Source organism: Pelodiscus sinensis, chromosome 1, assembly GCF_052426305.1.
Source record: "Pelodiscus sinensis isolate ZL-2025 chromosome 1, ASM5242630v1, whole genome shotgun sequence".
Lineage (NCBI taxonomy): Eukaryota > Metazoa > Chordata > Testudines > Trionychidae > Pelodiscus > Pelodiscus sinensis.
The window spans coordinates 195082238-195108783 of record NC_143052.1 but is presented as its reverse complement, the minus strand read 5'-3'; the positions used below and the strand labels follow the sequence as shown (position 1 = coordinate 195108783).

At 40.0% G+C, this 26546-nt stretch overlaps 1 protein-coding gene across 1 annotated transcript in view; it reads right to left on the bottom strand.

Moving 5' to 3' along the window:
• Nucleotides 1-24772, bottom strand: part of LOC102451041 (uromodulin-like 1) — an 83137-nt gene extending 58365 nt beyond the window's left edge. The window contains exons 1-6 of the mRNA XM_075912204.2: nucleotides 21881-24772; nucleotides 17614-17856; nucleotides 7248-7409; nucleotides 6777-6892; nucleotides 3759-3951; nucleotides 1177-1317 (exon numbers count right to left, since the gene is read on the bottom strand). Of these exons, the coding sequence (XP_075768319.2) occupies nucleotides 1177-1317; nucleotides 3759-3951; nucleotides 6777-6892; nucleotides 7248-7409; nucleotides 17614-17856; nucleotides 21881-21977 (952 nt within the window). The 5' untranslated portion in view covers nucleotides 21978-24772. The remainder of the gene's footprint in view (nucleotides 1-1176; nucleotides 1318-3758; nucleotides 3952-6776; nucleotides 6893-7247; nucleotides 7410-17613; nucleotides 17857-21880) is intronic.
• Between the last annotated feature and the right edge of the window lie 1774 nt (nucleotides 24773-26546).

Sequence of the window (26546 nt, the reverse complement as noted above, 5' to 3'; positions counted from 1 at the left end):
ATGTCTATCATTTCATGTTCAATTGCAAGTGGAGGACAAATACGAGGGTGAAAGTCATAATAACTGAGAGTCTCAACAAACTAGACAAAAGGTCACCTCTTAAAACTCTCCCCTGTGTATAGAAAGAAAGGGGAAGATTTTTAATAAGGCTGATACTGCTCAAGTGAAAGAATTAAACTGGATAATAAAAATGCTAATCTATTGGAGGCCATTCTTAAGATTATCCCTCAGATGGCACTACAGACATTGTAACTCCAACAGCCTTCAGGACAGAGGGGATTGGTGATGAACTTAAAATCAAGAAATATAAATTAATATCCAAGGTTATTTCTGGCATTCTGAATCAGTGGATTTGTTATCTGTTGCTATAAGTAAATCAACAGAACAATCTCTAGTTCTATCTGGATCATAGAATGAACTTGGAGTAGAGTCAGAGTCATATTAAGGAAGGGCACTATTATGCAATTAGACATTACTAGCAAAACAAATCCAAATTAAACATCATCCACACTTGCAAAAGCTGACAAGATTAAACTAATGCAATGTAAGTAATATAAATAGGAACTGGAACCACTCCATTTGCTAAGGTGCTGATCCTAAGAACACTAAGTGATATGTTTATCTTTAAGCACATGACTAGTTCCACTGATGTCAGTGGCATCTAAACATGTTTAAATGCTTTTCTGAATTGTGCCATAAGGAATAATTTTACCCATCACTGAATTGCCACTATGTCTGACATGGAACCTAGCAACAGTTTAACAGTTTACGGTTAACACTGCAAAAAGGTTTAGGACCATACCAAATACTGAAGGCAGTTGAAATTACAAGTGGACTTTTAGTATGCACAATGCATTTACACATATTTGTATTTTCACAGGAACCTGAGGATATGTACTAATAATGTATGACTGAATCAAAGAAGTTATCTCAGGTTAAAGCTAGAGACCTTAGCAGATGGAACAATTTGGGCAATTGTCTAGTTATGGGAAATGGTTTGGTATTAAAACCATCAGCAGTGAAATAGTTAACAGGCAGCTCCTGTGCCATCTTCTGCTCCCCACCACAAAGGAGAGAGAGCACAGCGGGCTCCAGAACTCCTTTGATGGCACAGAGCCCTTTAAAGTAGATCAGAACATTCTTTAGACTTCTGAGAATCAGGCCCATGCTTCCTACCTTTACATTCTTTCTGTAGCTGGCTAGAATTCCCGTCCATGTATTCATGTTCCCAGATGCACTTATAATAGCCTTCTAAATTTATGCAAAGCTCTGATCTGGAACAGGCATTGAGTTCAGCATGGGAACATTCATTTACATCTAAGGAGAGCAACACAGGTTAAGACAAAAACTTTACAAGTATCTTGACAGCAGCACAGGGTAAGGCTAGACCAGGAGCACAATTACAGCAGGTTAAAGCAGGAGCAACTCCACAGGAGTTATTCTGGATTTGCCCCAACACAACTGAGATCAAAATCTGACCAGCAAGCAATTTCAAAGCACCTACAGTAGAAAAAAGGAATTGCTATTGTCAAAGCTAATCCCACAAGCAAGCAAATGTATCTGTAAATTATGGAAAGAAGTTTGACTTTAGAAGTTTTTCATTGACTGTGATCTGCCCACTGTCAGTTACATGCATTTTTAAAGGAAATGCAAAAAAAAAAACAAAAAAAAAACAAGAATACTAGTTTCCTCTGTGCTGCTTCTCTGTTCTGTCTCTTCACCATCAAGGTCCATCCCACAACTACCCACTCTATGAAGTCCTTGCTACACTGACCCCTTCCAGCTTGTTGCCTTGAAAGAAAAATCGTATTTTTATTGTTACCTCTCCCAGGCCCTGCATTTCAGCCAGAGGGGAATGCCATTTGGGGCTGCAATGTTATCACCTACCTGGCACTAGATTTGATCCAATTATAATTTTCCCATAATTTATTTTTAAGATATGATTTCCAAAATTATTTTTACTTTCTTACTAGTCTAGAGCATGAACCAGAATCACTGAAGTCAATCCAAGTTTTTCTAGTGACTACAGAGGGAGTTGGATTGAGTCTTTAAAGCATCATTCTTCAGATCTCATTTTTAGGCCAAGTAGTGGTTCATACTGTATTTTTGTTGTAGCTTTAAATCTTCTGATACTTAAATAGCAAAGTTTTGATAGCTAGAGCAAGGGTGGGCAATACATGGCCAGCAGGCCAGGTGCAGTTCACCAGGGTTAGCCCCCGGTGGGCTGCCAGATACTTTATCTGCGCATCTGCAGGTACAGCCACTCATAGCTCCCATTCACTGTGGTTTTCCATTCCCTGCCAATGGGAGCTGCAGGAAGTAGCGCAGGCCAGGCCACCATTTCCTGCAGCTCTCACTGGCCAGGAACAGGAAACTGTGACTGACGGGAGCTGTAAGTGGCTATACTTGTGAACAAGGGTACGTCTAAACTACATGGCTCCGTTGATGGAGCCATGTACTTTAGTGTACTCAAAAAAGGAAAATGAAGCAGCGATTTAAATAATCGCCACTTCATTTACATCAAAATGGCTGCCGTGCTGTGCCGATCAGCTGTTTGGCGGCACAGCGCGGTAGTCTGGATGCTCTGCGGTCGACAAGGCAGTCGACCAGGGCTTCCCTTGTCGACTGTGGAGCGTCCAGACTACCGCGCTGTGCTGCCAAACAGCTGATCAGCACAGCACGGCAGCCATTTTGATGTAAATGAAGCAGCAATTATTTAAATCTCCGCTTCATTTCCCTATGAAACCTCATCTACATGGTTCCGTCGACGGAGCCATTTAGTCTAAACATACCCATAAAATGTCTGGCAGTCCACCGGGGCTAACCCTGGTTAACTGTGTCTGGCCCGTGGGCTTATTGCTCTCCCTTGTGATACAGTCTACGGGTCCATCTATATAGCAACAGTATTTCAAAATAACTAGTGTTATTTTGAAGTAGCGTAGTCCGCATCTAATAGCAGGAAGATATTTTGAAATAATGGCGAAATACTGTCAAGCTTGAGGACTTCTTACTCCGACTCCACTAACCCTCCTTGTAAGAGGAGTAAAGGAAGTCAGAGGAAGAGTGCTCTGTTTTGAAATAACTGCTTTGTAGACGCTCCCAATTTAAAAATAAACTATTTTGAAATAAGCCATGTAAATGATGTAGCTCAATTTCCGTAGCCTATTTCAAGGTAAGCCCTGCTGTGTAGACACACCTTCAGAGAGTGGCCCAAATATAGGGGTTCATATACCACAACAATGTGTATATATCTAGACAAATCATATCTCCAAATATCTAGACAAATCATTCTCATTTGATCATCCAAGTTATCTGCAGTAACACTTGCAAAAAGTCTCCAAAATAAAAAGTATTCTTGGTTTTGAAGTGCACCATGGAAGTTTTCAGTAAGACTATCACCTATTTAAAATGCTTATGACTATACTACAGATTCGGACATACATATTTCTTTTAAGTCTAAAGCTATACATTATGAAAGTGCATTTCTTCTTGAGTGACCAGGAGAATCCTCTACCAAAATGCAAAATTTCCAAATAACTATTCGTTAGAAATGTCATTTGCCGTACAGTGGGTATCTTAGATACATGGGTAGTGGGGATTGGGATGGGAGCTTGCATCCCATGGGCAGAGTAGTCCCATGCATATTTATAAAGTTTCACGTTATATTTCCTACAGAGTCAATGGAGAGTTATGGGGATAAAATTCTGAGCTACTCTTAAAAAGCTGCCCCAAAAGACCGAACCATATTAAATAACAACCTTGCACATCTATGCTGATAACTTCGTACACATTCTTCACAATGCCTTTCAACAAAGAAGAAACTTTCATTAGTGGAGTAGGCTGATGTAATCCAATCAGAACTTGAGATGCTAATGTCCCAGCATACGTTTTTGCCTCAGCAGTCTGGATATGATACATTGTGGAATTTAAGGGCCATAATGCACCAGTCATCTGTAAAAGAGGTGAATAAACTCTTTTATATCTTATTTAGCAGTACAACTATAGACAAATGAGTTATTGCCTAACTAGTGATTATTTATTAAAAATTAATACTAAACTGAACCTGCACAAATCCAGAATTCAACTGGTTTGAATTTGTGTAGAGTGAACATTCCTATTTCTCTTATTGCACAGAAAAAGGATACAGTGTGATAGTTGATGGAGTAATGAAGGAATTGAACTCTTTGTCAGGCTTAAAAAAACTTTTCCACATAAGAGCACATAAGAAAAGGAACATATGGTTGAGCAACAGGTCATTTATGAGCGTAGTACTTAAATAACAGAGCATCAATAGCAAATTCTTATTACAGTCAGGGCTCTTAGCACTGCCTAGAATTAAGATGACCCAACATCCCTTACAAGCAACTGAAAACAGTCTGATAACTTCATCATTTGGGCTGGAGGTATCCCAAAATAGCTCCCCTGCATCTACACAAGCTGCCCATTGTTTCAAAATAACGGGAGTGCTATTTCAGTGTCCTAGTAACCCTCATTCCACAAGGGTTAAGGGATGTCTCAAAATAACATGTTATTTCAAAATTTGGCACTGTGTAGATGCGCCAAATTTCAAAATAAACTATTTTGAAATAGGTTCAAAATAAGATACGCAATTTGCACTACACAAATCTTATTTTGAGTTTAGGGTGCTGTGTAGACTCTCCGGGTATGTCTACACTACCCCGCTAGTTCGAACTAGCGGGGTAATGTAGGCATACCGCACTTGCAAATGAAGCCCGGGATTTGAATTTCCCGGGCTTCATTTGCATAAGAGGGGTGCCGCCATTTTTAAATCCCCGCTCGTTCGAACCCCGTGCCGCGTGGCTACACGCGGCACGAACTAGGTAGTTCAAACTAGGCTTCCTAGTTCGAACTACCGTTACTCCTCATTCCACGAGGAGTAACGGTAGTTGGAACTAGGAAGCCTAGTTCGAACTACCTAGTTCGTGCCGCATGTAGCTACGCTGCACGGGGTTCGAACGAGCGGGGATTTAAAAATGGCGGCACCCCACTTATGCAAATGAAGCCCGGGAAATTCAAATCCCGGGCTTCATTTGCAAGTGCGGTATGCCTACATTACCCCGCTAGTTCGAACTAGGAGGGTAGTGTAGACATACCCTCCATGTTTATCTGCCTCAGACAGAGCCATATGCAGCTGACATGCTAGGAGGGGGAAGGCATCACCTTCCCAAACCGACAGCCTGGCCCCACCCACACTCCATCCCCAGAACACCTGCTGTAGGCATACTGAGGGTGGAGTTTTGCTGTCCCTGAGAGCCTGCCCTCCCATTTCTCTGGGGCAAGGGAGGCTGGGTCCATGAACTAGCCCACCCACCCTCCCTGTGGTGTGGGGAGGGCCAGGGAGGTGGCTTGGCTCCCATGGGGGTCAAGGCCTGGCAAAAGGGGTGGGGATGGAGATGGGAGCTTGCTTCCCATGGGCAGAGTAATCCCATGCATAGGATGGTTTGGGCAATCTCCCTGACCCTGGACTTTGTGGAGACCTGCTGTTCATGGGGCTGCAGAGGCCCGGAGGATTAGCAGGGGACCTGGCACTGGTAGCAGGTGTTAGGCCTACTCTTGCACTCACCAGCAATAGTAGGAAGCAGGTAACCCAGGCCTCTCCAATCTGCTAGCTCCCAGCATCATTCGGGGTGGGAGGAGGCTAAGGAAAAGGATGGAATGGGGGCCAAGAGGGAACAGAAGCAGGGGTGGGAAGAGGTGGGGTAGAGGCAGAGCAGGGGGGGTGCTTGGGCAAATGGGTGGAGTGAGGGTGGGATGGGGTGGAGTAAGAGGTATGGAGGGGCAAGGCCTGGGGCAGAATGGAGAGGTGGATTTTCCCAGGCCCCGCATGCCCCTAGAAACGTCCCTGGCCTCACAATGATTTTTTAAGTGTTCCTGCCACAATTGTTTCCAAGAATGAGTGGGAAATACCTTGTTTTGCAATGTTAAGAACATTTTGGCAACCTTTTCTTTGCGAAATAATACTGTTTCCTTGCTTTAGAGCAGGGACTTGAAATTTAGCAGAGAGTGTCAGGGATGCCTTTTGTTCTTCCTGTGAATATCCACCCAAGCTTGAACAAGTTATTTGCCTCTAAAGAACTGTTTGCACATGCTTCGCAGAGACTCCATATGCATTGGGCATGCTCCAGTCCCTCACAGCTGCTAGTGGGTACCAGACCACACAAGCACCATCCTAACAAAGCATCTGAGCTTGTTCAGAAGATCATTGGGACTTACCCTGTAACAGCAACTGGAGTGAAACTATCAAAACTTGGGGGATGCAGAATCTGATCTATATTGAGGTCTCAGTTTCACAGCTGGCCCTTGTTTCTAAAATAGGTCAAATCAAAACCCCACATCTGAAAACACACAACTTTGGAGTTCCTTAAATTCAGATCTCAACTGGGTCTCAGGTCCATCTCTGCTTTAAAATAAGGCTTAGAAGCAGAACAGATGTTACTGAAGTAGAAGGAAAATGAGATCTTACAGCATAAAAACTTTAATTTTTTCTTTCAATGTCTTAAGAAATGTCAAAGGAAGCTATGAAATTGCATTACTTATGATAAGCAACAGTAAAACTGGCTTTCATCTATTGAGAATGCATTAGGAAAAATTAAATCCATCCTGATGATGGGAGAAAGGTGGTTAATGAAGTCTTGCCCAGGACCACAACCCCTTTCAGCCCAATGAAACTCGGATGTGTTGTACTGAGTATCAATGTCAATGCAATGAGTGAAACAAGAACACAACAGCTTTGGATTCTTTGTATCTGTACATACCATGGAGTACAAAAGGCGGGAATGATTCAAAAATCCTGGATCCAGTCTTCTTAATTCATTAAAATCCATTTTCACAAGAACTGACACATTATACCAATATTTATTCAGATTTCTCTCTGAAATTGAACAAATTAAAATATAAAAGCATCAGATCCAGAACAAACTTGGATCAATAGACATGCTCCAATTGACTGCAGTGGACTTGGACTTACAGCCATTACATATAAAGGTATTTCTCAGTTGACAGAACTAGTCAGGGAGAAGAATTAGAGCAAAAAGATTCCACCAAACCTGTAAAGCCTGTTATCAGGGGCTCACAGATTCAATATTGAAACCAATAATCCTTGAACTGAACTTTCATCACGTTAAGGGTGATTGGTTATTATGTTATGAAGATAAACAGTAACTCTTCAACAGGAAAAGTCAGGCTTACTTCTGTTGGAGGGAGTTTAGAATTTGTCAACAACATACCCTCTGGTATAGGATCCATACATCCTGTTCCTTTGAATGAGTTACAACATTTTTTAACTCCTGGACAGTCAGTGTCAAATGTGCATGAATGGTTCAATGATTCCGTTTCCTCGTTTGGACAAACCCCAGGTCGTAAGGCAAATTCATTGGCTCTGTTCAATGCTGTGTAATAAAAACATGTAATGGCAAAATTGCATGTTATATTTAATTTCTTTAACTTTGTGATATTTAATCTAAGGGATACAGCTCTTCATAGTCCTGAACGAGGGTCTCTTCTTGGGGCTGTCTCGGAGAGATGGGGGATAGGAATACCAACAAGATAAGAAATGTTCTGTAAAAAACTGGCAACAACATTAACATTTTCTGATTTTATGACTTTTTTCATGATACTGTAATCAAAATTTTGAGTTAATAGAAAAGGCCGTATTCAGTAAATGAAAAAAACCCAGAATTTCTGTAAAATATGGAAAATAGAACATTCCCAGCAAAACAGAAATAATTTGGAAATTTTCATGAAGTCATTTTCCTTCTTTTTTTGACAAGTCCAAATAGAATGAAACATAAGGGTCAATAAACAGCAAAAAGGAGAGACATTCTGGCTTTACTCTGCCAGCTCTTTCAGGTTTGCATAATCTAAGCTATTCAGCACTTATGGAAATGTGTGTTTCCATGGGGATAAATTCTGCTCTCATTTACACCCTTGCCATACAACTGGAAGTTACAGGGTTACATACTAAGAAAGGATAACATAATTCAGCCCATGATTTCAGCCCTGACAGTGTCCATTTCATTTCTGAGACATCAATAAGAATGCTATCCCTAAGGCAGATTTAGCCAAGAAGAGGGTGGCTAAGGAAGAACAGCACTACTTGAAAGGTAAAATGCACACAATTTTCCTGGCTTAATGTCAATAGCTGGTTTCAATCTGAGGTAGACTGAAATTTTCTGTGATTTAATATCAGGCTTTACTGAACCTTCCCTTCATACTTTCCATCAGACATAGGCCTAACTGGTGCTCATCTTTGCTAGTCTATATGTATTGGGTCCCCTAGTTTCTTCTCCATTCACTGTACCAAATGCTTTTTGGTCTTATTAATCCCATTCTGCTGAATAGACAATTTACTTCAGCCAAGAGGAAAATGAAAATAATTCCTATGATTGCAGCCAATGGTGTTCAAACTAAGAAAAACACATTCACCATAATCAAACTTCTAGGGAATTAAATGGATGCTCCCAATTTTTAATGGGGTTTCAATTTCTCATATCCCAATGCGAGATAAATTTAAAAAAAAAAAATTATTTTTCTGTCAAGTAGACTCTAATATTGTATGAGAGCTTGTGCCCCCTGCTAAATATACTCCTTTAACAGGCTAGTAAGCTTAATTAATTAATATTTAAAGTGAACATATGTAACTTGCTGGTGATTATGTACTTCAGGTCCTCCTCTGTGTTAATCCACAGAGGATATAAACCTAACCACAGGCAGGGAGGTCTGGTTTTTATCTTAAGATGTATCAGTTAATACTTTTAGGTCTGGAGGGCCCCAGTTCCACCCAGTTCTATCACCCAGCATGTTGGTGATGGTGTCCATCATATATGTGCAACATTACATATTCAGAATTTGTAGCACAGTTTCTTCAACTGGCCATGCTATCATAGGAATTGCTTTTAAAAATGTCCAATGAAGGCTATGGCTACACTAGTGAATTTACAGCTATACTAATGCAGCTGTGCTGCTGTAAGATAACTCATGTCGCCGATCTATGCAGATGGGAGAGAGCTCTCCTGTCAACATAACAAAACCAGTTCAACGACCGGCTGTAGCTCTCCCGCCAACATAGCGCTGTGCACACTACCACTTCTGCCAGCAAAACTTAAAAGATTTTTCACAGGCATGAGACATACAAGTTTTGCCGACATAACCGATAGCGTAGACATGGCCTTAAACTTCACACAGGTCGTTTATATATTCACTTACCTACACAGGCCAACAAACTGGCATGAGAGTTATTTGCACACGCAGTTTTAAAGATTTGAGCCCAGAATACTTTGGATGTGTCATTCCCATACTTTTTTAAAACAGTATTTTGTTCTCAACATGTATCAAATCAAATGCTGGGTGTATTAGTAGAGCTGTATGCAATCTGACAAAGGGCTGGGCTTAGCTCTATAGTTTGCCCCAAAAAGGTTGACAGGGAACCGACCCTTGACATATCAATTGAAAATTAGCTTTCAACAAGGTGAACATCCACAGTGAAGCCCAGCAGCCATACTCCTCAACAGATACTGGGTTGCTTTAGCTCAGAAAGTGCCCTGGGATTTTTTCAAGGAAGGAGCTGGTACTTCAGAGACAGGCTGGCTCAGAGGAGAGAAATTCACCAATTTGCAATAAAGGATGGTTTTGTGGCTTAAACACTACATTGGGACACATGAGCTACAGAACTAACTCACAGCTCTGCACAGACTTCCTGTGCAATCAAGGACAATGCACTTAATTGCTTTAATTCAGTTCTCCATCTGTGAAAGAGGGGAATTACTTTCACCTTTTTCTGCCTTGAGTATTTGGATGGTAAGCTCTTTGAAGCAAGGGGCAATCTCTCACAATCTGTTTGTACAGAAAGTAACACAGTAGGCCCCCATTAAAAGTTGGAGACTGACCCCTTGCTAACGGCCTGCCAACCACCTCCTCTGAGGCAGAGGTGGCTTCCCAACAGTGTCCCCTGTAAGCTGTGCTCTTGTGCAGCCGCTCAGGAGAGATTCAAATGTTGCCCAGTTGATTAGCAGAGCACTCACAGCTAGGTTTTGATTCTAATGATGGTGCACATTCACACAAGTTTTGGTGCACATAAATCATTCATTCCACACATGGATGGAAAAAATCCACACAGAGATGAAAATGATTAGAGGGAACATTGCTTCCCAACATTGTTTCTCTTTCCTTTCTTCCATGTCCTTTGTGAACTTTACCAAGTCCTGTGTATGGCTACCACCAGGCCTCATTTAGAGCTTAATAACAGAATCAGTCTTCAAAAACAAACCCAAAATAAATCCCTTTACCACCACCCAAAAGTTCATACTTCTGTCTAGCTCTTCTACCACACATAGAGCTCTTCCCTCGTTTCAGGCTGCTTCTTTGTCAAATCACCATTCCCAGCCTTTCCTAACAGGAACTCAATCTTCTAGTTCTGCCTTCTCCTGCCAATGTCTCCCCTGTTCAGAAAGAGAAGACAGCATATAACACTGTTCTCCTTCTGAGAACTCCTCCTGATTGGGAAATAGGGGACACACAGCCCTGCCCATCTTATAATACAGATTTCCTAATTCCACACCCTTACAAAAACAGTGTTGTGGATTTTCCCCATCCAACTATTATGCCTCCTCTCTTCTAGCTCTGGCCATTTCCTATACCCTTGCTCCCTCCAGTGTCCCAGGACATGGTCAACAGGCTCCCTCATGGGCCAACACAAACTTACTGTGCAATCTACTATAGTAATACAAATAGTAAGCTTTCCTGTTCTGCAAACTACCACCAGCCTATGTGTACTGAACTTTTCTGAGCTTGAACTCAGAATTATGAAACCATCACATCCTGAAACCTAGGCTCATTTTAAACAAGTTTGAGGTTCAATATAGCTATTTCGCACAGTTCTTTTTTTAGCATGTGAAACTGTAGCATAAGCCATTAATGAGTCATGTGCAAATGATGGGAATGCTATTGAGTTCTGGCTTAAAGCCATACTGTCCATTAATCTAAAATCTAAAGGTCATAATTTTTACATCAGCAGAGAAACAAAGATGGACTCATATCACGTTTCTGTCTAATCATATAAGACACACTTTAAAATCAATTTATTCTCTCTACTGTAAGTATCGTGGGCACAGTCACCCAGAATTAAGCCAACAGCAAAAACCAGCATAGTTTCCAGGAGCAAACTTCTATAACTTTACACAAATAATAAAATAGAAATGCTGTTTCCATCGCTTAGCAACCAAAAGCTTAGTTACAAGCTTATTGCATATCACCACAGCAATTTCTAGTTAGGCAGGAGAATCCTCTGGGATAGAGATGCTAAGGGACGTGATTAGCTCAGTGTTAACCTCTGTGTCTCTCAACTTGATCAGGACTCACAATATACAGTTTTCTTAAAAACTTCCCTTAGCCTATCCTCCTGAGTTGGCTTCAGGTTATGGTATAGCATAAATTAAAAGTACTACAACTGTCACAGGGACTAACAAATGTGGACTAACAAAGACAGATTATTTTAGGCACAGTTGCTGTCATTGTCTATTATTAAAGTTGCCAAGACTTTCCTTTATAAGACCCTGTGTTTTCAGTTACTTATGACTTTGCCATACTTTAATAATTTCGGATGAAATTTTCCTACCAGGGTGTCTGCCTCAGGCTGATTTTTTTTTTCCTTCAGGGGGAAATTTTAACCAAAATAGTTCAGGAACTTCTGAGAATGTTGTTAGGGAAAATTACATTGTTTTGCCCGTGTTAAAAAAATCTGGCAACATTTTTTTGAGAAGGACTAGCACCTCCATGCTTCGGAGCAGGGACTTGACATTTGGCAGGGGGCCTTGAGAGATATCAAGCCCAGTTCCCCGCCCTCATGGCAGGACAAAGCACCATCTAGATCATCCCCGATAGATGTCTATCCAACCTGCTCTTAAATATCTCCAGTGATGGGGATTCCACAACCTCCCTAGACAATTTATTCCAATATTTAATCCCCTTGCCAGTAAGGAAGTTTTTCCCTAATGTCCAACCTAAACCTCTCTTTCTGCAATTTAAGCCCATTGCTTCTTGTCCTATTATCACAGGCCAAGGAGAACAATTTTTCTCCCTCCTCCTTGTGAAGCTTTTTCGATACTTGAAAACTGCTATCATGTTCCCTCTCAGTCTTCTCTTTTCTAAACTAAAAAAGCTCAGTTCTTTCAGTCTTCCCTCATAGTTTATGTTTTCTAGACCTTCAATAATTTTTGTTGCTCTTCTCTGGACCTTCTCAAATTTCTTCAGATCTTTCTTGAAATGTAGTGCCCAGAACTGGACACAATACTCCAACAGAGGCCTAATGAGTGCAGAGTAGAGCAGAAAAATGACTTCCTCTATCTTGCTCACAATGCTCCTGTTAATGCATCCCAGAATCATGTTTGCTTTTTTTGCAACAGTGTCACACTGTTGACTCATATTTAGCTTGTGGTCCAGTAGGACCCCTAGATTCCTTTCTGCAGTACTCCTTCCTAGATAGTTGCTTCCCATTCTGTATGTGTGAAACTGATTGTTCCTTTCTAAGTGGAGCACTTTGCATTTGTCCTTATTAAACTTCATCCTATTCACCTCAGACCATTTTCTCTAGCTCTCCAGATCATTTTGAATTATGACCCTATTCTCCAAAGCACTTATAACCCCTCCCACCATAGTGTCATCTGCAAACTTTATAAGTATACTTTCTAGCCCATCATCTAAATCGTTGATGAAGATATTGAACAGAACAGGTCCCAAAACTGACCCCTGTGGAATCCCACTACTCTCTGAGAATGGTTATCCAGCCAGTTATGAACCTACCTTATAGTAGCCCCATTTAGGTTGTATTTCCCTAGTTTATTAATAATAAGGTCATGCGAGACCGCATCAGTACATGTTCAGTAGAGACTTGTAGAGAGTCACAGCTAGTGTTTCTGAAGATTCTGTTAGCACAGCCAGCATAAGGCTACGCTGGTCTGCTATCAAGCATGCCAGGTTAGCCCTCCTGCTTTACCTGCTGCTTTCAGTGACACCCCACCCCAGTCCTCTAAGCAGCATGAAGGAGAAGGCTGCCTGATGCAAATCCAGAGGGACAAGAGACAGACCAGAATACAGGAAGATTAGGATAGAACGCCTTGGATGGAACTAGAATTAGAGTTTGGGGGAGGTCGGGAAAGGGACAGGAGACTGAGGATGGGGAATGGTTCTGGCTGAGTAAGGAGCCTGGAACTGGGAGCTAAAGAGCTGAAAGTCTTCTGCAATCTGAAAAGTCGGAAAGTTTGTGTAATCTTAATGTGACCCCTTTGTGCATAGTTTTCTATTATGATACAGTCTTTAATTACATTATCATATACTATTTGTCCACAGGACCCATGCTTCAGTCTCTCCGAGTGGACAGTGCTCACTCAATGAGCAGCTGTTCCATATTTTGTTCTAATTGTTCAGTGTATGACTTATTTGCTGCATGTTATTTACATTCTGCTCTGAAGACAGAACTACTGATTTCCTCAGGGACCTTTCTATGTCTTTCATTGCAATAGCTGAGTTCATCACAAATATTAATTCATTTCCTTTCACAACACCCATGTAAGGGAGGACATTAATATTTACATTTCACGAATGGGGAACTTATATCACAGCGCTATTAAGGTCAAAAGTATCCACTAGTTTTGAGTGTTTGATTTGAGATGCCTGGGACCTGATTTTTCAGAGTAAATAGTGTTAGGCAGCACTTCTTATGGTCAAATGCAGCTTCCACTGAGTTACAGCTGTGGGTCCTCAGATCTTCTGTAAATCAGACCCCAGGGTCTCAAATTAAGCACCCAGAAAGTAAGGAACACGCTGTAAGTGACCATCTTTGAAAAGTCTGGATTAAGTGACTTGCTCATCATCTCATAGGATCTCTGCAGCAGTGGAAGGGACCGAATCCATTTTTTCAGGGCAGCATTCACCTGTATTAACCATGAAACTATCCTTTTTCTTCACGCAGTCCCCAGTCTCATTAATACCTTCCAACTTCTATAACAAATAAAGCACAAGCCAATAGATAATAGTTTCTTTTACCACATTGCCCTGATTCTTCACCAAAACAGGTCCATCCTGTCTAATAAATAAGGCAGGGATTCTGTGGAAAAGAATAGTAAGTGATCATGGAATAATATTTATAATTCATATACATCAGGGAGCCAAACATAGACTGCACAAGAAACTTTAATTGTGGCATTTCCTAACTTTTGAATGCTTGACTTTACAACCATATTAGTGTTCTTTTAACATATTTGATGGGTGTACAATATTGTCATAAAAGTGCAACTGACATTAGAAGAAACCATTCCAGTCATGTACTCCTAACCTTGTCCTCCACCCAAATGTTAAACGTAGAAGCAGGGAAAGCCACTAAGCCTGCCTTCCCAGTCAGAGGGACATGATTGCTTCTAAAAAATAAAAGGTGGAAAAACAGCTAGGAATAGGTTGTACTCCAAGCCTAAGCACACAGAGAAAGCCACTGTGGATAACATCGGGGATGGGGGGAAGCAATAGTGCAAAGGTATGCAGTGCAATAATTCCAGCAGTTCCAAATGTCTTCCTTTCATTACTTATTTAAGACTCTGTCTAGACAGCACATTATCATTCATAGAATTTATGATTAATGTCCTGAAAAGCTCTGTAAGGTGCCTGAATCTAATGCCAGAAATCATATAGAAACTATGCAAACTGTTTAGTTGTTTAAAGTACTCCCACAATAACTTTTAAAACAGTAATCAAAATTATAAGCATGCCATAACCAAACAGTGCCAGAGTTTAGGTGTACTAATTAATGGCATAGTGCTAATTAAAGTGCTATTTGAGAATTATATAACTAACCATTGCAGGAAGTTTCCATATTTTTAATACTGGTTTTGTTTTTAAAATTATGTTCATCATGGTAGATGTTGTGTGCATTAACACTGCTCCATCTTAACTGTTAGTTAAAGCAGCTTTTTGTTTTAAAAATATACACTGATTACAAAGGACAACATTTTTCAAGAGAGACTGGTGCCTAAACTTTTGATTGTCCAACTGAGGCTCTTTAAAAGTGCTTGATTTTTTGAAACGTCGAGCATCCACTGGTAAGTGAAGTATCCAAAAATCACTCTTCCAAAACTTGGTCAAAATTGATTTTTATTATTCATATAAAACAATCACTGACTGCTACTCAGCCTTGCCATTATTTGGTTACTTTTGTTTTGTACACTGTGGAATTGGATATTGAAGGAGGGATTTGATCTACAGTAGTTTTCCACCAACCTGAAGCTACTGCCTGGAAATTTTGAATAATCAACAGTAGTTTTCCACCATGAAGATACTGTCTGGAAATATTACAGTCTGTGGTCAGTTCTGCTTAGCTTTACACCCTGTACAAACCACTGAAGTCAACAGAACTGCATGAAGGAATAAGTCAAGGCAGAATTTGTGTCTCACTATGCTTTATTTAAAATTTTAGACTATTTTGAGAAAAAGATCGTTTAACAAAGAGATTACTTGTATCTTCTAGTCATTTCATCTGAAATCTTGTATTGCCAAAGTGTGATTTAATAAACAATAAATGATTAACAACTTGCATAATCTGTTTGCAAATTCCAATTGATGATATTATGGAATAGATTTTCAAAAGCACCTAAGTGACTTGGAGCATAAAGGCTAGTGTACACAATAAAGATGCCTTAGTATAACCTGAATTATCTTTTTAATTAATCTAGTTAAACCAGTACAAATTTCACACACATTTCAGTGTGCAAGTGGCTTATTTCAGTTTAGTTAAACTAAAGTCAAGTAGGAATAGGTTAATTAAAATTAAATAAGTCACTTTTATATCAAAATTAGCACCTGTACAAACTTCTGCACTTGTTTAACTATATAAAAAGTCACACCTTAGTTTATACCAGTTATTTCTTGTGTCTTCAAAGTCTCACTGAAAGTCAATGATAGTACTTGTGCTCTCAACTCACAGGCTACGTCTAGACTGGCATGATTTTCCGGAAATGCTTTTAACGGAAAAGTTTTCCGTTAAAAGCATTTTCGGAAAAGAGCATCTAGATTGGCACGGATGCTTTTCCGCAAAAGCACTTTCGCGATCGGGGCTTTTTTGTGGAAAACAAATCTCAGCTGTCTACACTGGCCCTTTTGCACAAAAGTTTTGCGCAAAAGGACTTTTGCCCGAACGGGAGCAGCATAGTATTTCCGCAAGAACACTTACAATCTTACATGAGATCGTCAGTGCTTTTGCGGAAATTCAAGCGGCCAGTGTAGACAGCTGGCAAGTTTTTCCGGAAAAACGGCTGATTTTCCGGAAAAACTGGCCAGTCTAGACACAGCCACAATGTCTACACTGCAGGCAGGAGGGTGCCTCCTTGCCCGGCTAGACAGATGTAGTTTCTCTCTCTTTGATTTAACATGCTAAAAACAGCAGTGTGTATGTTGTGGCATGCGCTTTGGGTTCAGCTAGCCACATGAGTAAAAGCCAAACCTGACACTTCGGGTCATACTGAGGTAGCTAGCCTATGCTACAAAGTCTGCACCGCTATTTTTAGCACACTTGCTCAAGTCCTGCTAGTGTGCATCAGTCTGCCCAAGAAGAAGCTGCAATGTAGTCATACCTTTAAGTACTTTTGAAAATCTCACCCACTGTCCCTAAGGAACTCAGTGCATCTGTAACCTTCAGAAGCTTTATAATTGTGAATGTATGGTTGACAACAAGCAGCCATGTACAATATGGTCTGAGGGCTGGTGAAACTTACCAGAGTTGGAGCTTTGTTATAAACCAGAAACTCAGATCAGATTCAGTGAAAAGTTCACTGCATTTTCTATCTTTTCAGGCATACCTGGGACAGCTTGTAGATTCACAAAGAAGTCATGATATCAGGAACCATTGCATAAGTTTTCCTTTGAACTTTTAGCTTCATTTGAACTCAAAATTAAAGCATAGCTTGAATAAACATGGCCATGAACTGCCCTGGCTCCAAACTCAGCTAATATTAATATAAATCCTTATAAAATTAAACAGGAATGGCTCCAGCATCTATAACTGATAGCCCTGTAAAACAAAGTCATCCACAAAGCAGACAACAGCACCAGGAAATGACTGTGTAAGCTATTCCACACTGCTCTACTAATGAGGATCAACCTAAGAGCAGCAAAGTAATGCATTTCCCAAATGGGCATTTTGAACCAATTTTACCAATGACCTATGCCAATTTCAACAGATTGACACCAGCAGTGAACTTGGCCTTTTGAGTCGAAATCTACAACAAAAACAATGAGGAGTCCTGTGGTGCCTTAAAGACTAACAGATTTATTTGTGCATAAGCTTTTGTGGGCTAGAACCATTTTGTCAGATGCATGAAATATAGGAATATATGGAATATACCCTGCCAAACTGAAGTTTCTATTTCAGGCTTCTGATGAAGTGAGTTCTAGCCCAAAAAATCTTATGCCCAAAATAAATTTGTTTTTGAAGTGCCACAGGGTTCCTTGTGGATTTTGCTAAAACAGACTAACATGGCTACACTTCTAAAATCTATAGTAAATCACCTAACAAAAGGAAGATTTGTTCAAATCATTACTCTGACTAATACTTACATAAAGCGCAATAGAGCCCAACTTGTTCATACCCTTCACAGCAATCAGTAAAATTCATAATCTCAGGGACTTCAATGATGCGATACTGAGTTTTATAAGACATCTTAGGACAAACCATCCATGGAATCCATCCTCCACAAGAAGTATTTTTCTCATATGACTTTTGGTAGGCAACCATTTTAGACACTGTTTTAGTCACACTATAGTTGCACAGATGATAGCCTACCAAGGAGAGGCCTTTTTCTAAGAAATAAAAATGAGAAAAACAAGGTTAGCTGCTAGTACACAGAATGATTTTCCTTTAATATTTAGATATAAACCAGATTATGAGACAGGAAAATAGAGCCATTTAATGAATGAAAAACCGATATTATGGGAAAAGTTACCAGAGAAAGCAGACCTGTAAAGTTTTCTGATGGCAATTAGTAGTGGGAGTTGTTTTGGTTAGTAAAATCTCCCACGGTTTGTGAGAAGCTCCAGATAAACAGAAATAACTTGAGGCACTGGGTAGGACAATGGCAATTTAATTTAGATAAATGTTGTGAATATTAGCAAAATTAGTCTGAAATTCACATGTGCGGTAAGGAACTTGGCACTTCTATGATTTTCTGAGAAAAAATACAGAGCTCAAAGTGTCTGGAAACATAGAAATCAGAGGTGAGATAAGCTTATTAGGGTTTTTTTCTCTTTTGTGTGCTTCATCCTATCTTATTTTCAGTGCCTGAGCAACATCCTTGCATAGATATACTAGAAGACAAGAGCATGGTAACCCCCACAACATTTGAAGAGATTATTCAGAGGACAAGCATTCCCAGAAGACTTTGTCACTGGAGTTTCTACTTTGCCCTTCTAATTATTTAGTGGATCGTCAATGTAAATCACATGGACTAGACCTCAGCTGTTACAAATTTGCAGAGCTCTGTTGATTTCAGTGAAGCTATGCCAATTTACATAAAGACTGAAAAACTAACCCTATATCTTTTGAGACCTTGAATCAGTTTAGATGAGGTTAGATTTAGTAGGGTTAAACTGGCCTTCGTAAAGGCATGTCTAAATTAAGCCTCAGGTCTCTGTAAATTAGACCATGACTTGATCTTATGTGTCATCTTCAAAATCTTAAAATAGGCCTGCTGTAGAAGGAAAACAAAAAAGGTGAACTTGCATTAATGGGGGGGGGTTGTTGATGGGACTACATTTGACAAGGGATTCAGAAAGAGACAAAGTGCAGGTCATGACAAGCTTTCCTTAATAACACAGTGAAACAGAGTCAATGGGACCAGAGTTTAACAGATTTATTACAGATTGACAAGAAAACAGTTTTAAACATTCTAAGATTTAATTTGATAATGAAATCAACTGACTTATCTGAAAAAGTTTAAGAGGTGAATCCCAATTACATGCAACAAAGTAAAAGTGTCAAGAGGGAGCTTTAAAAAAAGAGGGACTAGCAAGTCAAATTAAATATAGTATTTAATTAGCATAAAAGTGTAAGTAATTGTATTAAGGCTCATATGACAGACAACATGACTTCTTGAAATTTTATAAAAATTGGAGTGGTGGCATTTGGAAGAGTGAAAATAATAATTAGATAAACACATCTATATTGGTATAACTTTGGACACAGGAAAAAATGGAAGAGGTTTTAAATAAATTAAATGTAAAGTAAACACTGAAATCTAAGTGCAGTGAAACTATCATGTTTCAAGGTTCTTGGAGCACTGGGGTCAGCAAGACAGACAGAATGAAGCTAACACAATATGCAAGAGATGCATGTGATCAAAATATGTACAGTATGAATGATTCAGACATGACCAAAACCAGGTAAAATAATCCGGTGTAAAAATTTTAGGTGCCGATATTTATACATCACATTTCCAAACATTGCTTCCCCAAAATCAAGTTTTTATCATTTGTAAGCAAACAGTACCCTGTATTTGTGCGCATATATATGTTTAATTGAAAATCTTGTGGTGGCATTTTAAGAGGTCTATTTGAAAACTGGAACTGAGGGACAGCTCCTTAGCTGGTGTAAGGCTGTATAGCTTCACAGAATTCAATGGTGCTCCTACTTGCATCAGTGGAGGATCTGGTCACAGACCACTTGTGTGTCTGAGCAATTCTTTCAATATTTCTCTCTCTGCTTCAGTTCTCCAGTGGTAAAACAGAGATAATGTTGCCTGTCTAGGGTGCTAGAAGCATAAATTACAAAGCATTCAGATTTTACCAGGATAGAAGGGGCCATACATCTACACAGAGTCTGTTCCTTAGTTTCAGAGATCAAAATTGTGGTATTTGAGAATTGCAGTGTTACAACTTCAACTGTTAAGATTGTGTGGGCTGTTCTGCATGCCCCCATCACTCTCATTGTCACGACAACACTGCTCAGATAATACTGCAAAGAATGTGGTATGAGACCCTGAACAGCACAGCACAATGAGATACGAGGAAGATTAAAGATACATGTAACACACCCTCGTCACATCCAGAGCTGAAAAGAAAAATCTAAAGCTTCCAGGGCAACTGGAACCAACTCAGGATTTGTAGCAACATTCAATATATATATTGATATGAAATCTAAAAAGTAAAGTGGTACAGAGGTGTGAAAACTAAGTTTAAATATATCATTGAAAAGCACTGATGTCAAGCCAGACGTATGCAATGTAATGTTATGGTTATTTCACTAGGCACAGGATGAATGAGAAAACCAAGAAAGCAGGTTTGAGAGATTCCCTTGAGAGTGTAGAAAGATACATTCCCAGAACAACTGAACCAAAGCTAACAGAAGTGAGCACAGGTCCAGCTTCTTCTCAGAAGCTAGTTCAAGCCCAGAGTGCAGGCTAATTTAAAATAAGATGTGTTACCATGAGAGCGTGGTTCTCTGGGGACAGCAGTTTTTTCTGAGCACTGTGACTTAGCATAAGTTGGTCTGTTCAGCAAATTGGCATTCTCTGCTCATTAGCTTCTAATCAGCAAGGAATGAAAGTGTATTGTACATGTCTCCACCAATTTGCAACTGAATTTACTTAGTAAAGCAACAAGAAGATAATCATATGAAGTTACTTCTGTTAGGTTAGGTCTCTCATCTTTGAACATTTCAGTTTTCATCTTAGTAATCACAAGCACAGGCAGGGAAAGTACATATGCTATTATACTAAAACAACAACCACAAAAGCACCTAAGTGACTATGTTATTATAAGAAGTCAGCAATATTCAGCTCAGATTCTGAATTAGGAGTGGGCTGTGATTTGATTTCAAGGTCAAGACCAAATCTGGCTTTGTATATGGGATAATAATCAAATGTTGCAGTGACAAATACCATTCATGCTAGATTTTCATACCAACATATGAACATTTCTCACGATCAACTGCTGTCATGCTGGCCTGAAATTTGCAAGAATGCTTGACATTAAATCAAAACGCAAACCAGAGACAAAGCCCCTACTTGCTTTGATGTGATCTAGAATTAAAGCCATTGTGGTGGATCCTCATCTAAGGGGTTCAAAGAACTGCTCTGTCTTCCAAAATTTGAAAAAAATTGAATTAAAGGTTTTGTTTTCTAAGCTTTCATATCTCAGAAACTTAGCCTTTTTATAAGCAAGCACAGGAAAATTAATGTGCCTTCTGCCTTTCCCCCATTCTGCAGAGGACCTTTTTAAAATATAGGGGCTTTGGTAGGGTCATTGAGAAAAGCCCATCTTTAAGAAATGGGTTATATATTTTGACTGAAATTTTCAAAGCCACTGAGGCAATTAAAAAAACAACAACAAAATCCTAGTCAAAAATTAAAAGTAGTTGAGATTTAAATAAATTGAAGTAGTCTAGAAATTAAGACTAGGTTCGGAATTAATGCTAATGCTCCAAAGCCAGAAATGTGGGTGGTTACTTTTTTGGATTATTCCTTTGCACATCTGAAAACTGAAGGCAAGAGTGAAAGATGTGCCATCTGCACCCTTGCCTTTGGCCCTTTCTACATCTTGAGAAGTTTGCTCATTTTTATTTGTATATATTACTCTATAAAGAAAAGGATTTTTCATCAAATTCTGTACATTACTGAGTATAAGCTGCAGTCCAGCCTCTCTTTCCAAGCAAAAGGGAAATGGCAGGGTTTTTTTTTTTATAAATTGGTGGAGTCTTATGTGATCAATGATACACAGCTGGGTTTCTGTAGAGCAGCAACAATCACTGATCCATTTAGAATAAAGAGGCATCTCATCACATTCATACTAAAATACCTACCATTTCTCAGATTCATTGTGTATTACTCACCTGTAAAGACATTTCCTTTCCCTTGACCTGTGGCTGTCCAGAGAATGAAGACAGAAATAACAATGATCCTAGTCATTGTACCAACACAGATTGCCATCGTTCTTCTTATTTCTTTGTTCCCAGGGAACAAAAACTCACTTGTTATTACATCCAGATTTTTGGAATAAGGAAAAATGTTCCTCTGTTTTTCTCCTTTGCAAACAGATAATGATAACTGGCTAATGAACAAAGAGAAAATCCAATGGGTATTTCACCTGTGTAGCCTCATTAATGCTTTCCCCATGGCACCTTTGCATCTCAATTACTGAGCCTACCAGTGCATGGCTTGAACCATCCAATGGTGTCATTTACAGAACAAGCTGTTAGAAAAATGGCTGCACTGGTTGGAGTCTATCCGTCTGAGCACTGATCCCCCTTTTGTGCCTTGAACACCAGACAGATGGGAGCCACATCTCACACAGTTGATTGTTCCTCTGCATTCATTTTAAACCCAATTTTCACCATGTCTAAATCAGAGCTGATGTTATACAGTACTATAATTCACACCAGGAAATCATTTCCCTCCAAAATTCTGCCTCAAAGTGATTAAAAATAACTGTACCTATTAGGTGTGAAGCATTATTTTAATCTTAAGCTTCCTCACTATCTGTTTTTAGTGCCTCCCTGGCTTTGTTGTGATCCCAGTCAGGCAAGCTGTTGGCTGACTGAGTTAGCATAGGACTGAGCAGTCACAGGGCCTGATCAAATTGTACAAAGCAAATTTTGGCTTTCAGAACTACCCTCTTCACATTAACTAAAATAGGAATGTAAATTACAATGACAAATGGATCCACATCTTTCAAACACAGAGCGTACCTTTCGATGTGCAGCCACAAAAACTGCTTTCTCTGGTATTAAAAACAAAGAAACAATGTTCCCCACCACCACCACCACAAACCTTCACTAATGAAATGTTATAACTCAGACTTCAGAATGAAACCTGTGAAGTTATTTATGATTCTCACACAAATATAACATATCCATATCACTCAAATATATTAATCCAGAAACAATAGAACACCAAAATTACAAACTGACCAGTCGACCACACACCAGAAGTGAAGAATCAGGCAGAGGCTAAAACAAACAAACAAACAAACAGAAAATACTGTACAGTACAGTAGTGTGTAAAATGTAAACTACTACAAAAAATGAAGGACAAGTTAAAAAAAAAGATTTGACAGGGCAAGGATACTGTTTCTGTTTGTTTCTTTCAAAGTAAGATGGTAAAAACAGCATTTTTCTTCACTGTAGCATTTCAAAGCTGCATTAAGTCAATGTTAAGAACATAAGAACAGCCATACTGGGTCAGACCAAAGGTTCATCTAGCCTAGTATCCTGTCTTCTGTCAGTGGTCAATGCCAGGTATCCCAAAGACAATGAACAGAACATGTATCAACAAATGATCCTTCCCCTGCTGCCCATTCCCAGCTTCTGACAAACATAGAGTAGAGACATCATTCCTACACATCCTGGATTAGTAGCCATTGATGGGCCTATCCTCCCACGAATTTATCTAGCTCTTTTAAACTAGCCCTAATAAAATATATGGCCTGACTTGAGGTCATTAAACATTCCACACTACTTATGGAAGAACAGAGAATGCTCTATCCAATGCACTGGACAGATTCAAGTGTTACCCTAGAAAAGGGGGCTATATTATAGTTTGGTTCAGTGGGTTCCATTTTGAAAGAGACAGTTCCTTTTCTCTACATGATGGAGGTTTTCCCACTCAAACTGTTAATTTGCACACGGTACTACCTTGTGCACCCCTCTCAAACAGGCTGGGCACCCGTTACTATCTGGTGCACTCAGCACCAAAACCGCTGCACACAGCCCCTAGGAAGCTGCACTCAACACCTAGGTTCATTAGCATACTTTTCCCGCCTCTGGGCCAATAAAAGCCCTGAGGTATCAAGGGCTCAGGTCCTTAGATATTCCCCAGCCTTGGATCTACTCATTTGTTGCTCCTCTGTATTGTTTGCCTGAAGCTTGGATACCATCTATGTAATCAGAGGCCTGGACTTTTGAACTGTGCTATCCTTGTGTGGTAAATACCCACAAGGTTTTCCTGTTTGCATTGGTCACTGGAACCGGGACTCTCTTTTCCTATCATCTTCATTGGATTACCCACCTACTGGATCAGACGGTGTTGTCGAAGGACGGATCAGACTGTGTCTAGAGGGGATTCCTTTCCAGATCGAGGATCCATATCGGGATTGTCTCTTCACAGAGGACTCACTACCGTGGGATCTCCCTGCTTGTCCTCCCCAGAGGCTTACAAATAGCCCGAGGGTTGAAGGTTGCAGGCATTGATGGCCTCAGGCTTTGTATATGCCTTATGTATCTAGGGAACTGTTCTATCTCCTTTCTTCGTGTTAGGGAGGGTTGGTTTGTTGAAACTTGCTGTTAACTGTATATCTGTTCCACTATTCTACTCAAATACATGGTTTGGCCCTAAAATTGTGTATGCCTGATTTGTGGTTAGTGATCCACCGGTGATTAGATACGGCTCTCAGGTCGGATCTTTCTTCTGTGTAAGGACTCCTTCTCCCCGTTTTTATATCCACACCATTGGCCACTTTTATTCTAAATTGCTTGTCCACGTCCCTAGGGCAACACAAGTGTGGGTAATTACATTCTGCCTATCTAAATTGCCACTGAGGTTTCAAGTGCAAATGGTGTTCCTCACTTACCAATTTCCATTGTTGAATAGCGGTACCTTTAAAACAGCCAGGCTACGTCTAGACTGGCATGATTTTCCGCAAATGCTTTTAATGGAAAAGTTTTCTGTTAAAAGCATTTTCGGAAAAGAGCATCTAGATTGGCACAGACACTTTTCCGCAAAAGCACTTTTTGCGGAAAAGCGTCCATGGCTAATCTAGACACGCTTTTCCGCAAAAAAGCCCCGATCGCCATTTTCGCAATCGGGGCTTTTTTTGCGGAAAACAAATCTCAGCTGTCTACACTGGCCCTTTTGCACAAAAGTTTTGCGCAAAAGGGACTTTTGCCCGAACGGGAGCAGCATAGTATTTCCGCAAAAAGCACTGATTTCTTACAGTAGGAAGTCAGTGCTTTTGTGGAAATTCAAGCGGCCAGTGTAGACAGCTGGCAAGTTTTTCCGGAAAAGCAGCTGATTTTCCAGAAAAACTGGCCAGTCTAAACACAGCCCCAGAGTATTCAAGAGTTGGCAGCTTAACAACCGTCACCATATCCATCTTTGACTTCTGAACCTAGAATTTCTGTAGCTAAACATAAGCCTGTCTTGCAGCAGAGAACTTATGCTCCCAATTCTGAAAAGACTTATTAACAAGTTTGAATTTAAACACATGAATATTCCCCTTGACTGAGTTACTCACATGCCTAAAGCTGAGCACAAGGATAAACCTTTGGAGGATCACACCTCAAGCCTTTTTGCTGGTAATTGTACAAAGCTGATATCCTGATAACTGTACGAAGCTGATGGGCCAGGCACTTAACAGTGGGTTATAGGAGCAATTCAGTGAGGGATGAAATGACTCTTAGGTACATAAATAGAAGCCAATCCACTCTGAAGTCTTCACCTGACAATAGGAGTTTTGCCTGAATAGGATGTGAATACAAACTGAGCACGGACTCCAGGATTTGTCCTATAGGTTGTCTGGGGCCCTGTGATTCACTTTTTCAGTGTTATGTGCTATTATTGTTTAGACACATACAACTTTTACTTTCAATAATGCCTAAACACAGCTATGGAGATCACAAAGGCCCCGATTCAGCTACTTTAGTATGTGGCCAATGTTAAGTATTTGAGTCATCCTTTAGAAGCCAACAGGGCTACCCACATGCTTATAAGCTAGATGTCTATCTTGATGAACTGTGAGACTGAAAAAAACCTACAAGGTCATCTAATCCATTATCCAAGTGGTATGACGCATGTGTAGTTTAGCGTTTTAAAGAAAAGTATCCTGAGAATAGGCATCCTATTTTAATTCTTTCAAAAGCCTTCTCACATACATTCCTCATGGCACATTGGTAGCTGTTACCTTTAAGAAGATTCTTCCTAACCCAGGAGGCAGCATACTGCAGTTTTCATAGTGAGTTGTGTTTGGTTTAATGGCAACAAGCCAATAGAGAGTGACTCCTGCAGGTAAAGTAAACAGATTTATCAGGCATTTTGGAAGTTGGTTTAAAAATATAAAAGGCTGACAAGCATTTATACATTTTGTGTTCAGACCTAGATCATTTTCCTCTGTTCATTTTCCTCTCAGTTACGTGCTATCCTTGAGGAGCTCGAAGGAAAGACTGCTAGTTGCCTCTTTAGTGGAAGGAAAATAGAAGGGAGAGAAGAAGTATGCAGTGGAATGAAAGCTCTCGCTCTGACCTGCCAGCAATATGTGGGGACAAACTCTGGGATGAGCTCATTGCCAGGGCTCAATCTATAACATTTGCAGCTGATAAGTATCCTGGCTGCTTTGCTGATATTCTCTGAAAATACATTTTAATGCATTAAATGTGGCCAACTAGATGCAGTTTGTCTAAAGATGGGCTAACTGTGCCAGGTAAAACCGTGGCAAAAATAAATGAATGAATTACAGACAGAGATAAAGAAGCAGATTATTTCAGGTAGGGAGCAAAGGAATTGAAT